The 17,747-nt window shown below is 42.6% G+C and overlaps 1 protein-coding gene across 1 annotated transcript in view; it reads right to left on the reverse strand.

Moving 5' to 3' along the window:
• pkn3 (protein kinase N3) overlaps window positions 1–17,747 on the reverse strand; it is a 61,735-nt gene that overhangs the window by 20,944 nt on the left and 23,044 nt on the right. The window contains 3 exon segments of the mRNA XM_031287242.2: window positions 5,727–5,878; window positions 8,688–8,811; window positions 11,957–12,126. Coding sequence (XP_031143102.2) covers window positions 5,727–5,878; window positions 8,688–8,811; window positions 11,957–12,126 — 446 coding nt within the window.

Genomic DNA, 17,747 nt, shown 5'->3' on the forward strand with positions numbered 1-17,747 from the left:
GATGCTAAAATGACTGTTTATTTACATGGAGTCTGGTGGGTTTAGCGAACGCAATTTCGCGAACTTTTTATGTTTAAAAAAAGGATCTTACTCTTTAACAGAAAGGTTGACCTCCTTAGAAATCCTTTCCATGATGTTGTCGGACACTTAAAATATTAATTTGAGCCTGTCAGCGGCAAAACAAGCACTTTTATGAACGTAAATACAAGCTGGACAATTGTCCTATTAACTTACATTGTAGATTGTTTCGCCGTTTCCGACTGCAGCGATCTCGTTTAATACTGGACTAATGGTCAAAGGAAAATATTTCCTCAATAGTTTAGACATTAATGCAAAAATATGAAGAAGAAACTATTCCACCTGTGTGTGCATGGTTAAAATTCTGAAGTGCAAAATAGTTCAGGCTACAGCACAAGTATTTCCATCCATAGATAAGAATAATCAAGTAGAAACTAAAAAAAAGGCAACCGAAGAGAGAAGAAGGCTGGCAAAAACTAGCTCAGGGTTGCCTTGGTGTGTCAGGGCCTTAAAATGCACTAGAGGTAAAATAGTGCTAAAATACAATGACACATTGCTGTAGCCTCATAGTAAATAGCATTTTCATAATTTTTTCTTGAAGACGGTTCATTTACAGCATAGTTCCGGCGCCCGAAGTTCCGCTGGATGTCCCTCACATTACGCTTTCTTTGTGTTTGCTTTAAACTCCGGTGGCATCGAGCAACATTAACCGGAACCTCTGAGCAACAAGGCAAGCCTGCTTGGTTCTTTCGGGAAATTATTGTAAAAATTTACAAAGAATATGTTTATAGCATTTACTTTCCAACTGGAACGTTTTAGGGATGGACAAAATACACACGGCGATACACTGGTAAGAGCAAATTACGTTTAACCATGTATCCAGCTAATTTATGTAGCTCACGTTACTGTATTGTGTAAACAGTTAACTTCATTTAATATTGTATGGCGTTTTCTTTTGCCCTCTCCTGGAACCATCACCTTATCGTGGTGGAGAGGTTTGTGTGTCCCTATGAACCTGAGGGCTGTGTTGTCTGGAGCTTTGTGCTCCTGGTAGGGTCTCCCAAGGCAAAGTGGTCTCAGGGGAGGGGCCAGACAAAGAATGGTTCAAAAACCCTATGAAAAAACGAGGTAGAGATGGAGTGACCCTGCCCGGAGGAAGCCCGGGGCCCCCGTCTGGAGCCAGGCCCAGATGGAGGGCCCGTCAGCGAGCGCCTGGTGGCCTGGTTTGCCACGGAGCCCGGCCGGGCACAGCCCGAAAAAGCTACGTGGCACCTCTCTCTCCAACCCATGGGCCCACCACCTGTGGGAGGAACCGCTGGGGTCGGGTGCGCTGCCACATGGGTGGCAGTGAAGGTCAGGGGCCTCGACGGACCAGACCCGGGCAGCAGACGCTGGCTCTGGGGACGTGGAACGTCACCTCTCTGTGGGGGAAGGAGCCGGAACTTGTGCGGGAGGTGGAGCGCTACCAGTTGGATCTGGTGGGGCTTACCTCTACGCACAGTCTCGGTTCTGGAACCATACTCCTGGATAGGGGTTGGACTCTTTTCTTCTCCGGAGTTGCCCAGGGTGTGAGGCGCCGGGCGGGTGTGGGGATACTCACAAGCCCCCGGCTGAGCGCCGCTACGTTGGAGTTTACCCCGGTGGACGAGAGGGTCGCCTCCCTACGCCTGCGGGTTGTGGGGGGAAAAACTCTGACTGTTGTTTGTGCGTATGCACCAAAGAAGAGCTCGGAGTATTCGGCCTTCTTGGAGACCTTGAATGGAGTCCTGTATGGGGCTCCAGTGGGGGACTCCATAGTTCTGCTGGGGGACTTCAACGCGCACGTGGGAAATGATGGAGACACATGGAGAGGCGTGATTGGGAGGAACGGCCTCCCTGATCTAAACCAGAGTGGTTGTTTGTTGTTGGACTTCTGTGCTAGTCATGGATTGTCTATAACGAACAACATGTTCGAACATAGGGATGCTCATAAGTGTACTTGGTACCAGAGCACCCTAGGCCAAAGGTCAATGATCGATTTTATAATCGTTTCATCTGATCTGAGGCCGTATGTTTTGGACACTCGGGTGAAGAGAGGGGCAGAGCTGTCAACTGATCACCATCTGGTGGTGAGTTGGGTCAGAGGGTGTGGGAAGACTCTGGACAGACCTGGTAAGCCCAAACGGGTAGTGCGGGTAAATTGGGAACCTCTGGAGGAGGCCCCTGTCCGACAGACTTTCAACTCACACCTCCGGCGTAGCTTTTCGTGCATCCCTGTGGAGGCTGGGGGCATTGAACCCGAGTGGACAATATTCAAAGTTTCCATTGCTGAAGCTGCGGCGGGGAGCTGTGGTCTTAGGGTCTTAGGTGCCTCAAGGGGCGGTAACCCACGAACACCGTGGTGGACACCGGTGGTCAGGGAAGCCGTCCGACTGAAGAAGGAGTCTTTCCGGGATATGTTATCCCAGAGGACTCCGGAGGCAGTTGCAAGGTACCGAAGGGCACGAAGGGCTGCAGCCTCTGCCGTGAAAGAGGCAAAGCAGCGGGTGTGGGAGAAGTTCGGAGAAGACATGGAGAAGGACTTTCGGTCGGCACCAAGGTGCTTCTGGAAAATCGTTCGCCACCTCAGGAGGGGGAAGCGGGGAACCATCCAAGCTGTGTACAGTAAGGATGGGACGCTGTTGACCTCAACTGAGGAGGTAATAGGGCGGTGGAAGGAGCACTTTGAGGAATTCCTAAATCCGACTAATACGCCCTCTATGGTAGAGGCAGAGCTGGAGGATGATGGGGGATTGTCGTCAATTTCCCTGGTGGAAGTTGCTGAGGTAGTTAAACAACTCCACAGTGGCAAAGCCCCAGGGATTGATGAGATCCGTCCAGAAATGCTTAAAGCTCTGGGTGTGGAGGGGTTGTCTTGGTTGACACGCCTCTTCAACATTGCGTGGAAGTCGGGGACGGTGCCTAAGGAGTGGCAGACCGGGGTGGTGGTTCCCCTTTTCAAAAAGGGGGACCAGAGGGTGTGTGCCAATTACAGGGGTATCACACTTCTCAGCCTTCCCGGTAAAGTCTACTCCAAGGTGCTGGAAAGGAGGGTTCGGTCGATAGTCGAACCTCAGGTTGAAGAGGAACAATGCGGATTCCGTCCTGGTCGTGGAACAACGGACCAGATCTTTACTCTCGCAAGGATCCTGGAGGGAGCCTGGGAGTATGCCCAACCGGTCTACATGTGCTTTGTGGATCTGGAGAAGGCGTATGACCGGGTCCCCCGGGAGATACTGTGGGAGGTGCTGCGGGAGTATGGGGTGAGGGGGTCCCTTCTCAGGGCCATCCAATCTCTGTACGACCAAAGCGAGAGCTGTGTCCGGGTTCTCGGCAGTAAGTCGGACTCGTTTCAGGTGAGAGTTGGCCTCCGCCAGGGCTGCGCTTTGTCACCAATCCTGTTTGTAGTATTTATGGACAGGATATCGAGGCGTAGTCGGGGTGGAGAGGGGTTGCAGTTTGGTGAGCTGGGGATCTCATCGCTGCTTTTGGCGGATGATGTGGTCCTGATGGCATCGTCGGCCTGTGACCTTCAGCACTCACTGGATCGGTTCGCAGCCGAGTGTGAAGCGGCTGGGATGAGGATCAGCATCTCTAAATCTGAGGCCATGGTTCTCAGCAGGAAACCGATGGAGTGCCTTCTCCAGGTAGGGAATGAGTCTTTACCCCAAGTGAAGGAGTTCAAGTACCTTGGGGTATTGTTCGCGAGTGAGGGGACAATGGAGCGGGAGATTGGTCGGAGAATCGGTGCAGCGGGTGCGGTATTACACTCAATTTATCGCACCGTTGTGACGAAAAGAGAGCTGAGCCAGAAGGCAAAGCTCTCAATCTACCGGTCAGTTTTCGTTCCTACCCTCACCTATGGTCATGAAGGCTGGGTCATGACCAAAAGAACGAGATCCAGGGTACAAGCGGCCGAAATAGGTTTCCTCAGGAGGGTGGCTGGCGTCTCCCTTAGAGATAGGGTGAGAAGCTCAGTCATCCGTGAGGAGCTCGGAGTAGAGCCGCTGCTCCTTCGCGTCGAAAGGAGCCAGTTGAGGTGGTTCGGGCATCTGGTAAGGATGCCCCCTGGGCGCCTCCCTAGGGAGGTGTTCCAGGCACGTCCAGCTGGGAGGAGGCCTCGGGGAAGACCCAGGACTAGGTGGAGGGATTATATCTCCAACCTGGCCTGGGAACGCCTCGGGATCCCCCAGTCGGAGCTGGTTAATGTGGCTCGGGAAAGGGAAGTTTGGGGTCCCCTGCTGGAGCTGCTACCCCCGCGACCCGCTACCGGATAAGCGGAAGAAGATGGATGGATGGATGGGTTTTCTTTTGCGGGGTGCAAATGTTCCACATAAACAAGTTCCTTCCCAAAACCATTTTGATGAGCCACGGCTGCTGCATCCAGAGCTTAGCGCCACCCAAGACGATTGTAATTGTTTTAAAGAAATGCAAACAACCCCTGACTGTTTTTTCTCCTATCCAGGATTGTATGGTCCTGTTGCCAGACCTTTCTGAGCAGCGCTGTAGAGATAGGTCTGGCCATGCAAGACTATGTCACTTATACAAACCTCTGCTCTGTGGCCACAAACATCACAGTTTTGTCTGTCGATTTTCTTTACAGTGTATTTATGTTCTCTGTGCTTCAAAGTCATTAAACAAAAATGTCAATTCAGTTAGGCTCATTCAAGACTTTTCACAATAAGCCCTGCTTTTTTGGAGTTACCTTATGAAACAACCCTCATGATTCAGCCTGGCTCAAACATTTTTTTAAATCACTTCTTACATCCTAAATTTCACTTGTATGGCCTTTGACCTTTTTAGATTTAGTTTTGTGAATGCTGTATTTCTGTTATGTTTGGCTCTGATCTCAAATGTGTATTTGTTTTTGTTAAACACCTATATACCAGGGCTGTAGTCCACCTTTGTCAAGTCCAAGACAAGTCCAAGACCAGGACTAATCGAGACCAAGTCAAGACCAAGTCCAAAGAGTTTCAAGTCCAAGTCAAGACCGAGTTAAAAAAAAGTTTGAGTCCAAGTCAAGACAGAGTTCAAACGAGAGACAGTCAATACCAAGACAGAAAAAAAAGAATCCTCTTTAAGGCCACTCACTTACCTGTTCATAATTTATGTAATGTGAGAGACAGTATATATTCTATTTTAAGATGATGATTTTGCTTGATTATTTGTAATAATCAAAAAGCAAGTGCAGAGTAACACACTTTAGGATCAAATAAGGCCATATTATTTACTTAAAATATAAAATGGAAATATTCCCATTCTTGAACTTATTATTTGTCCTGAAGAATTCATAATACAAAGTGCTCAGTGACATTGTGTCTGTGGCCAAAATGAAAAGGATTGAGGCCTGATGATGAGGTATATGATGCACCTTTTCTAAATGAGCATGCTTCATCAATGGTTTTGTTTGAAGGAGGAAGTTACTTTAGAACAAAAGCTTATAGGCGTAGTGCTGGAATCGGTCGAGACCAACAAGAATATTTGGCGAGTCCAAAGCCCGAGTCAAGCCAGAGTCCAAATGAGTCCGAGACAACAGAAAAGCACCTTGAGTCCGGACTCAAGTACTACAGCTATATACACTTGTATAACTGTAATAAATCACCAAATAGTAACATTCTAATTATTATTGTCTCATAAAATGTAAATAAAAGGTTAGAAAAAAAAAAATCAGGTATCCAGCTGGTACCCACCTCTGCAAGTATGCGGCGGTCCTGAATCTTACGCCCACTCAGCTGCTTCACCACATTTTTGGCACCTTCTGCTACAGCCGATTCAATCTTCATGTGGTGCATAAGGTCAGCTATCCGCAGCTCCAGAGGACAGATCATCTCCACAGGGTGACCTGTGGGCAAGTGGTGCATGTCACACTTGGGCTATATCAACCTATTTAAGAACAGATACAATAAGCACCACCCAGTTTTTAGTTAATATGACCAAACAATGGGTGTCACGTGACCTAATGGCGAGGTACATACTTGGAAAGAGGGCTCTATATTGTATTGCTATATTTATCCCTTTAGAGATTGGTGCATTTCAGTGGCCAAAGCAAGGTATCGTATATATGGGTATCTTATTCCCTCCCCAGTAAAAATACCTAGTTAAACTTCATTTGGATCCATTATTTAATAAAATCTCTTGTGATGTTAAGATGGATGGACGACTCTCAATCTCTCAATAGCAGGAAAGGTCAATGTTATAAAAATGGTTCGTGTTCCCAAGCTGAACTTCCTTATCCAGTCTCTTCCTCTGGAGGTTCCCCTGTCATATTTTAAATGGTCTGACAGGATAACAAAGACATGTATAAAGAATGGTACAAAAAACCTGGCTACCTTTTAATACATTACAAAGACCGATTGATAGAGGAGGTTTGGGTCTACCAAAGATGTTATATTATTGTTATATATATTATTACTATGCCTTAAGGCATCTGGCCCACTGGACACTTGCTCCTGAGAGAGCCCCACCCTGGTGTCGTATTAAGCAATCTGTTCTTGCCCCATTATCACCCTTACAAAGCCTGTCTGTTGAACTGTATGGTGAGGAAAAAACCCATCCGGTAATCTCTCATTTAAATGTAATTTGAACCAAAGTGGCCCAGCTATTTGAACTGGATCCATATCTAAATACTTCATCATGTCTTTGGCGAAATCCAAAGTTATGTATTAGTAGATCTTCCCTTTTTGGAGGGATTGGTTAGAAAAGGGAATTGTCACACTAGGTGATCTGTACCTCAGTGGCATATTTAAATCATTTGAGGTTGTTGTTGTTGTGGTACAGCAATTTGGAATCCCTAGGTCTCAAGTTTTTAGTTATTTGTAACTCCAGTTCTTCAGCCCCGAAGGCACCAGAATGTTTAGATAAGGTGGTGTTGAAATGTGGAAAAGGTCATGAGGCTTCTATGCTTATACAGATCCTGGGGGATGGAGCCTGGACAGCCCTCAAAAAGACATTGGAAAGGAATCTGAGTATTTCACTGGATGATGAGGAGTGGGAACGAATCTGTAGGAATATTAAAACTATGTCACGCGTCTCATTCAGTTCAAGATTATGCATTGCTTCTATTGTCTCTGCACTGGCTACCTGTGTGCTTCAGAATTGAAGGGGTTGTGAATGTATGTATGAAAAGTGCTATATAAATTAAGTCTGATTGATTCACTGATTGATTGACATTGGACTCCCTCCAGATTGTTTAGGATTGGTCTGAAAGACCCCAAATTTTTGGAAATGTGACAGAGGACAGCCAATTACTTCATGTCCTGCGGTCCTGTTATAAGGTCCAGGAATTTTGGATTGGGATACATGATAACCTGTCGGATTGCAGGGACCCAGGTTCCATTCAGCCAAGACTATTTGTTCTGGGAGATGGGTCAATCCTAAGCAGGATGGATAAGCACATAAGAAGCTGGGTCCAGACTAGTTTAATGACAGCCACACAGATTATTCTAAAATGATGGAGGAATGAAGGGGTGCTGTCAATCCAGGAGTGGGTTTGTGAAATGGCTAGAGTGGCAGCATTTGAAATATAAACGGTTTGCCAGATTGAATGTCTACACTAGAAAATGGGGAAAATACTTACGCTTTCTGGAGGGCTACTAAGAAGCTATGTGCTGGGGTGAAGCATATACTATGTGCCTATTGTTGTTACATATACATATGTTTATTTGGTTTACAGTTTATTGTCTATTTTGTTGTGTTGTCTTGAATGTTATGGTTACTATCACATCTTTTCTTGATTTTTGTCTAACTGGTGATGACTAAGGGGATTCGGGGGGGAGAGGGGATGTGTTTATGTTGTAAATTGTGTATTTTGTATACCGCTTAAAAAATGAAAACAAATTGTTAATCATAAAAAATGTGACCAACTGGCAGTTTTGTCCATTTCAATGTATATATAAGGGTCTGAAGGTCAAGTCTGAAGAAGATCACTAGTATTAAATGTCACTTGTGGATGTTCCAATGAATTGTACTTAAGGGGGCTACAGTGTGCAGACCTTTTTTCATGTTTTCATTACTGTCTTCTATTGGTCCAGCACCTGCCTTCAATGGTATTTGGATGTAGCCTATATGAGGACCACTACAATGCAGGATTTCATGTTGTTAAATGCATTGGTAATCTATACAAAATCCTGTTTATACTAGGGCTGGATGATAATTCAATAACATCGTTTTTACAAAGCTCTGTTGTCCAAATCATGGATTTCAAGGAAATTGTAACCAACTAAATTAAATTATTGCAGTTTCTGAGAATGTAAATGAATTCTTGACCTGGAAACAGTTATTTAACTTAAAAAAACGTTTTTAACTCAAGGCTAAAAAGGATCGTTCAACATGTGTAAAGATGTGTTAGGAGTTGTGTCTGATGTAATGCGAAACAATTGCATTGATTATCAGTTTGATTATTTCATGTAATTTAGACACAATTTCCATATTGTTAACATTTTTCTTGTTCTGAACATAACTGTGACTATGTGATCTGTCAATATGAGACTACTGCGGTGATTCATGAGTGCCTTTAATGTAAAACTAATGATGAGTCTCGTATATGGATTTGTCGCAGTTAACTTTTTCAGTAATGGTTATTTTATACTCTGTGCCAGTGGAGATTATAAGGCTAAGACAAGAACTGTACATCTATGTGTAGTAAGATTTACCTTGCAAGCCATCTCGCTCCCCGTCTCTGGCTTGACCGACTTTGATAATCTGCATGCGCAGGAGCTCAATCTTAGTGCGACTGTCCTGTAACATCTGCTGTGCTGTAGTCACCATCTTCCTGTCCTGGAAAAACAATGGGAGCTTAATGCATATTGTCCAATGCAGACACATCATGATACAATGGGAGTGACAAGACTAGGTGGAAACCTAGTATATGGCTTGTGTATGGTCAATATGCTAAATTGTGGCCAAATTGTTACACGGATAGTCAGTGGTACCGTCTATAATGTAAATTCCTGGATATAAATGTTCATTTGCATTTTACTGTAGTGGTATTAACTCTGCTTCTCTTCGTTGATGTCAGATTCATCTACCAACCCTTTGTAGGTTGGCTCAGGTTTGCCTTGGGCCAGCTCTTAGTTATGCTGCTATAGTTTTAGACTGCCAGGGGACTTCCTATGACACACTAACTCCTCTCTACTCCTCTCTCTTTCCATCTAGACATGTGTGTGTACATATGAATTTATATTCACATATATATGTTGTAGGTGTGCCCCCGACTAATCGATCAATCTAAGGACCCTAATTTGCAGAGCTGTAGTACTCGAGCCCGGACTCGGACTTGATTTCGGACTCAAGATGCTTTTCTGTTGTCTCGGACTCGTCTTGGACTCGTTGGTATTTGGCCTCTGACTTGTTTTGGACTCGGCCATTGGGCTCGCCAAATATTCTACTTGGTCTCGACCGAGTCCAGCACTATATGCTTTTGTTCTAAAGTAACTTCCTACTTCAAAACAAAACCATTGATGAAGCGTGCTCGTTCAGAAAATAGGTATTAGTTTAATTCAAACTCCATCTAGAACGGGCATCGAGATTGGTCGCCTGGTATACGCCTGGCTGCATCATATACCTCAATCATCAGGCATCAATTATTTTCATTTTGGCCACAGACACAATGTCAGCGAGCACTTTTGTACTATGAATTCTTCAAGTAATAAGTTCAAGAAAGGGAACATTTTAATTTTATATATTTTAAGTAAATATTATGGCCTAATTTGATCCTATAGTGTGTTACTCTGCACTTGCTTTTGATTATTACAAATAATAAAGCAAAATTATCATCTTAAAGTAGAATATATACTGTCTCTCACATCACAAATTATAAACAATCAAGTAAGTGGTCTTGAAGAGGATTTTTTTTTTTCTGTCTCGGTATTGACTGTCTCTCATTTGGACTTGGTCTTGACTTGGACTCAAACTTTTTTGGACTCAGGCTTGACACGGTCTCGACTAGTCCTGGTCTTGGACTTTCGACAAAGGTGGACTTGACTACAGCCCTGCTGATTTGACTACCAATATCACAGTGGAATCATTGCAGTGTCTGAAATGTGCTTATGAAACAAAGGATCATTCCATTCGGCCTAGAATTGCTTGGTTTTCCCCAATAAATCATAATATATAGCCTTTTTGTGTAAATATCAGCCTATTAATAATACTGTTAATATCAATTAGAAGTAAGGGTACTTACTGTATGTGGATAAAAATCAGAAGTGCCGGTACTCAGTACTGGTGAGTACTGGCCAATATCTTGCACTGATAATTCTTGATGTGTGCTGAAGTAGCATACCATTTGAAGTACAGTACCAAGGCTTGAACCTTAGTATTTAAGGTTATTTGGGTCCGATCTAGACTTCCTGTGTTTGGAAGTTTTTAGGAAGCTTATCTCATCTTTCGCTTTCCTCTGCCCTCTTCTTCAAATGGTATACCTTTTTCATTTGATTGTGCTAAAGTTACAGTAAACAATGTGTGAAGTCAATTTACAGCATCTTACAATGTCATTGGCACACACAAGCATAGTGAGGGTTGCTGTTATATTTAATGCATTTGCTTGAAATAACAGCAACAGAACCTGTGCACAGTGTGTGTATGTGTTGTTACTTGTTCTCTGTAAGGATGGGATTTTTGTATTTGGCACTAATAAATTTAATTCCTTTACACATCTACAAAAATTACAGCCACTCTGTGGAACAACATATCCTACACTGAAGTCATCCTGCTGGCACATCCTCACACATTCCTCGCATTGTTGAATACAAGAACCCAAATCTATTGAACCAAGAACATGCTTTTATAATACAATATTTTTTATATATATCAATCTTTGTTGGCTTTAGGTCATGTGAACTGTGTTGTCTTGTTTGTGACTTTTATATATCACTTTATGTTAACAAGTCTGCTTTCTCCATTTGTATTATTTATATCCATTTCCATCACATAAAAATATTTTCATTCCATAAATGAGAGTTCCTTTTAGGCCACAGTAGAATGTTCTTTACTTTTGCATTCCATTTTGCCATACTACCCTCCTTTATAGAGTTTAGCAGAAGATATTTAGAACATTTCAAATACAAAAGCATTGACACTAAATTATAAAGAAAGTAAGAGGATTAAAAGATAATAAATAGTAAGGAGCTCAAATTAAAACAGCCAAAGGCAGTGGAGTTGATGCTAGTACCATGCTCTACCCACCGAAAGGAACAGCCCTGTCCCCAAGTACTCTCTCTGCAGTGGCACATGAGAGATGCTTTCTGCTGCTGCCAGCAGCGAAATCGAGATTTGAAAGAATACGATTAGCTAATCAAGAAGACCGCGATAAATCAAATGTGCAATATTTAGTTGAATGTTTTGTGTAATATTTTTTATTCCTATTTTTAATATTATGTTTACTGTTTTTTCACAAGATAAATGCTGTTACATATCACAGAGTTTTCACAGAAATGTCCTATTTTCAGTGGATTTTTCTTTTTCTTTTTTTTTATGATCGTAGAAGGTGCAATATGTAGATGCTGCTATTGAACTGAGGCATATAAGAATTTTTTTGTTTACAGGAAAGTACTGATATTTTTACATTGGAATTGTTTTTTATGATTATAAATTTAGCTTTTCTGATATATGTTCTGTGTTTGACTGTTCAATGTTTCATGCTTATTAAAAGAAAAACACTTACTGCTGGCAATTCATATCTATGATCTCATCCTTGCATGATAATATAGAGCAGTTTTGATTGTGTCTCATGTTATAATGCTCCATGACATGTTTTATCTGTTAGATAGTGAATATTGAACTTAAGCTAAACTTTTAAGAAAAAATCTAATCGTAATCGCAATTTCTGGCAGAAAAATCGCATTTAAATATTTTCCCCAAATCGTTCAGCTCTAGCGTGTGTGTGTCTTGTGATGTTTTTAATTTGGGCCATATTATACTGTACCTTGACTGAGCTGTTGGTGTAAGTCTGGATCATGTTCTCAGCACCCTGTTTGACTTTGGTCTCCATGGTAAGCTGTTTCTTCAGGGTTCTGACTCGACTAGCCACTGGTGATGTAACCTCTTCCCATTGACATGACTCGGCTGATAGGTTGTACTCCTCCTCCAAGCAACCTGCATAAAAATAACCACATGGTGGGTTAGGCTTTAGCTTTTCTCTTTCATTAGTGGTGATTAATTTGAGAGGGTTTAATTACTTTAATTACTAAGTTAAGGTAAGTTTAAGGTTGCCTTAAACTAACCAAACCTATAGGCTTGAATCACACATACGTCACACATACGTATTCATCTTGAATACAGGGCGCGTTGAGATAAGTAGATGTGTTGCTTGCTTCTTGTTGTGAACAATGTCCTACTGTTGTGTACCTGCATACTTATATATAGTTGGAACCAAACAATATACTTATATATAGTTGGAACCAAACAATGTGCTTAAGCTGATAATGAGCAGAGAGCCTGTGACCCCAAGACAAATGGACCCCAAGACAGGAGGCCACCACATGGCTTCTCAGACAAAGGGACAGCCCTCAGTCAAACCTGAAGCCTAAAAAGTCACACCTCGACGTGAAAAAAGTTTCTAAAATGGAGAAAGTCCATTCAACACGAGGAGAAACATGGTCAGGCTGGTGGAAGGTCTAAGAACTGCAAGCCGCGGCTTCACACCATCAGGAGTTTCCTGGCGTTCCATTGGCTGAGGCGACCTGAATGTACCATGCTCACCGCTAGGTGAACAAGGAGGATATAAGCGAATGCAGCCCAACAAACTCCGTCCTTCCCCTCGGTGATTCGTAACTGAACAGGAGACACGTCGGTAGCTGCCGAAAAGTCAACAGCATCATCTCGCAGGCCGAGGTGAGCTACGTAGCTAGTATCTGGGTGATACTACAAAAAGGGGGTCCCGGTGAAGAAGATCATTTCTTTCACCAAATCTGCAGAGGGTAAATTACCCTGTTTTTCCAAGTCGACTCTGACAGAGCTCAGAATCCAACTGTTGGAGGGAGCTTTTCTGTTTCGTTAAACCGTTTAACTTGCGGAGGATCTGCCGACCAAATAAGTGAACTACACATCCAAAGTAAGAGGCTTTATAGTGTTCTGGGCAGATTAGAACTGCTATTGTTACTATTTGTGTTGCCATTAATGTGATCTGATTAATATGGTGCTATCACTGCACGCATTGATTATTAATCTGTTTGGCTGTGAATGTATCTCTGATCCAGATATTGAAGTTGTGTTGAAACTGTGTGAACTGTAGCTTTTACTCTCTGTCGTGGGAAGTTTAATTACTGGACAAGTAGAGCCATAATCCTACCCTCCGTCAGTCAACTACGGCGGTGATATAGCCAAAACACTGCATATCATCCCCGTGGAACAGATGAGGGTGTGATTATCAGTCAGCGGTGCGCTCGCAGAAAGGAGCGGGGAAAATAACCCTCTCTCTCGTTAAACAAAACCTCAGATTCTGCTGTAACGTCGAGTTAGAATCTCGAGTAAACGGAGAGAGCGATTATTTCCAACCCACAGAGATCAAGTGTTTTCTTTCTTTCAAGTATGTTTTCTTTCCTCCTTTACTAACTGCTCACACACACATGTTCTCTCTCTCTCTCTCTCTCTCTCTCTCTCTCTCTCTTCCTTTGTTTTTGTCGTAGTTTAAAAAAGGTATATTGGTTTTAACTGATCGAAGAATTATTGATCGGCCATTGATGATTTTGAAGTTAATAAATTCTACTATACTTTAATTAGCAGTTATATGTGATTATTTGTGTACTTATTGTAATAATTGCTGGTTGAACACAGATCAGTGCTTGAATTCACCCTTCCCTTTGTTCCTTTAGAGAATACCAGATAGATTAACCAAGTTAAGATCGGTATTTTAAAGGGAACACCACCGAATGAGACTGTTTCACAGTTTGATTATTGGTCCCTGAAGTTCCAGGGTGGTGTCCCGTTTTGTTTGTTTTTTCGGTTTGATAAAGTTATTAATAACCATATTCATAACTTTATTAATAATAAATTAAAGTAAGTAAATAAAACATCTTTGATAATTTGCCAATGATTGAATCTATACACCTACGAATTCCCAACATTATCTGTAAACGCATGAAAGAAATTCTGTTTTTGCAAGATATTTTCCGTTTATTTTATTTATAAAAGGACAACGCACATTAATTAACATGTGCCAGCCGGCTAACACTGTAGTCCTTTGGCAAGATGTTTTTAGAACAAGAGATCAATTAATCATGATACAGATTGCAATCTTTCTTCTTTTTTTTTTAGATACATTTTTTTATTGTGTTTTTTTTTAATATTTAAAACATACAGATCATACAAATACAATTGAACAAGAACAAAAACCCTCTCCCACCCCCTGTGGTCTCAAGGAAAACAAAAACAAACAAACAAACAAAAACAGAAATCACACACACTCTCCTCTAATTCTTGTGATGCTGAGGTCATTGGGACTGATACCTGTGCTGCTTTGTTTTTCCATAGGTCTATAGTCGATGATTTGGCTTTGTTAATCCTTGCTGTAGAGAGCTCCAGCATAATTATGTCTAGAAAATATGCCAACCACTGTTTTATACAAAGCGAGGGGGGGGGGGGAGCCAGTGCTGAGTAGGGCTGAACGATTAATTGCATTTGCGATTATATCGCGATATGTTAAAACGCGATTTCCTAATCGCAAAGGCTACAATTTGGTCAAATGACTCGCGAGAGCAAATCAGTCTGCACTCCGCAGAGAAAGCATCAACTTTGTTGAATAATACAGAAGACGAGCTTAAAAAAAATAATTGAATATCGAATCGCAATCGCAATATTTGGGGAAAAAAATCGTAATTAGATTATTTTCAAAAATCGTTCAGCCCTAGCGCTGAGCTATCATTTTCTTGGTTGCGGTTGAGCCAGCTAGCCAAACTTTCCTCTGTCTCCCAAGCAGGTGTAATGTAGAGTCGTCATTAAGTAACAAAACAATCAGGTCAGTAGGAATTCAACATCCTATCACATCAGATATTATTGATGTTTTATTCCAGAACTCATGCACCTGTTCACACTCCCAGACCATATGCTATGCCACTATATATATTCAGGTTGACAGAACGTGCAATAGGGAGTAGGAATGACTTTAGAGACGTATCTCTTCTGAGGAGTCCAATATGTCCTATGACATATGTTGAAGTGGATCTGCTGGTGATTTGGGTTCTTGGCGCAATGGAAAATGTTGTCCCAAACTGTCTCCCAATTAATTGCATTCCCCTCAGGGCTCAGGTCTCGCTCCCATTTCCTTGCTATTGGGAGTTCTCCTATAGATACTTGCAACAGTTTAGCATAGATCTTTGATGCTAACATCAACAAACCATTTAATGACTGGGTGAGCTTCAAGACTGTTTCCCTATGGTACTGCATAACATTTTAGGGCTGATCTTAAGCGCAGATACAAGAAGGATGTCCTGGGGACCTCAAAACTAGCTCTTAGGTCTTCAAAACTCAACATACCTTTCTCATTGAATAACTGGTTTACAGTATAACCAACTCCGCTATCCTTGCCTCTCTTTTCCTCTTCAAATTGACCGTTAAGGATGATCTAAAATCTCTAATAAATCCTTTAGTTGCTTGCCATGTATATGCGGGGTCAGAAACTGAGTCGGTATTAATTGATTTAAATTCAGCCAGTTTGGTTCTAAATTCTGTATCAAAAGCTGTGTTCTGGAGAAGGGAATTATTAAATTGCCATCTCCTAGATCTTTCTCCTAACATATCACAATGAAATGTGGTTATCAGCGCATTGTGATCAAACAGAATTGCTCGTTCTATTGCTATGGTGTGAAACATCGTCTTAAGCTCACTGGAGCACAACATATAATCAATGCGGGAGTGGGTGAGGTGGCGTGTGTGTCTACGGTGAGTGAGCATTTCCGCGACAGCAACACAATGGAGCCCTTGGTTTTGGTGTCGTCACTAGATGAGGCAGCAACCTTAAAGTCTTTATTTTGTAGACGATTTACATTTCTTTTACGTAAATGTGACTCCTGTATAAGCGCCACGTCTATGTTTTTCCTTCTTAAATAGTCCAGGAATTTAGCTCGTTTGATCGGCCCGTTTAGCCCCCTGATGTTAACTGAAAGGATTGAAAGCTCAGCCATCTTCAAAATTTACACGCATACGCGTCTCGAGTACCCTACCGGATTTTGCTGACAAATCTGTAGCAAAGGGTGAACTGTTAGCTCTGAGCAAGGAGTGACAAAAACATAAAAAGTAAAATAATTCCCCTATCCCTCTCCCCTATTTGTAAGATGCGTGACCACATCAAACGCAGTTTGCGCAAAACTACACCTCAAAACTACACCTCCTGTCTTAAGTCACAGGTTAATTGAAACAGGTCTAATGAATTCTTATGTTAAACATGAACAATATTATAAACACCTTCGAACTATTTCTGGACTAAGCTATGTGAAAAACAGACCAATCTAGTTGGAACAATCAGCAGACTATGAGCTGAACAGACCGTATCCCTCATGTTCTTTCAGTCTAGCTTAAATGTTAACAAACAGACTGTAAACTGACCAGCCAGCATTTATCATGTGTTTTCAGTCTGGTTAAGTGTCCCTTTAAAGCTTAGTTATGAAACTTACATAGGGCATCCTCAGGATTCATCATGTTCCCTTTTTTTCAGCCCGATTAAGTGTCCTCAAAAGCAGTCTGGTTAGATGTCCCTTCAACTGTTGGATCCAAAACTTACACACAGCGTCCTCCAGTCAAACTCGGTACAGTGGCCCAAATACCGTTAGTCCACAGGTGCCGAGTCCTCCAGTCGCGGCCCCGGCATTGAACGCAAAGTCCCACCACCGCCCTCCGGTTCCTCGCGGTACGGGGTGATCCGTACATATAGCACGTCCTCCTCTTCTAATTCCAGCCAGAAAACACCCAGCTCCGTGGCTGCAGTGAAGGTGAACTCTCTCCCTCCGTGGGTCGCTCCCAGGGCAGCGCGGCAGATGAACACATCTGAATTGCGTTCAGCGTGCAGTCAGATTGGTCCGGTTCACATACCATGATTTCCTGCATCTCAGGTTCTGCCCCGATGTGTTGCTGCGAGGCATTAATTTCGGCCAGCACTCCCTTCACTGCACTGTAGATCACTGATTTAAGCACACTTAGCTGCTTCTCCAAGACCTGGTCGATTAATTCCTCCATATTAGAGAACGTGTTCACATCAGTTGCTCCGTTAGCCACCACTCCATTAGCCACCGACATGCTAGCAAATTTCTCTGAACGAGTAAATAGTTTAGGCGACAACGAGACCTGCTTTTTCGTGCCTGCAGACGTTTCACAGAGTCACCGTGATAACAAGTGAAGAAAATGTAATAGACCTGGTTATTTAGTGAAATACGGAGGTGGGTGCCGGAGCTCAGTCTCTTGCAACCATAGCAACCATAGCAGATTGCAATCTGAGAAGCACGTGACCAGCACCGGTCACGTGCTTCTCAGATTGCAATCTTTCTAAATCAGAAACTTGGAACAGTAGGACAGGAAATAAACTTTTTAAGCCCCCAGAGGACATACCTTAAGGCATTCTGAAATCGTTTTCGCTACACTGCCTTCGTGACAATGGTATTTGCATTATCCAGAACAGTGAAAAAAGTCTGAATGCAGGGGTCTTGCATATGTTAGCCATCAAAATAGCTACCAATATTGATTTGTCTAAATCTGAATCACGCAAATTACGGAATGTTACATATGGA

The sequence above is a fragment of the Sander lucioperca genome, chromosome 14 (genome assembly GCF_008315115.2).
Source record: "Sander lucioperca isolate FBNREF2018 chromosome 14, SLUC_FBN_1.2, whole genome shotgun sequence".
NCBI classification, from domain to species: Eukaryota; Metazoa; Chordata; class Actinopteri; order Perciformes; family Percidae; genus Sander; species Sander lucioperca.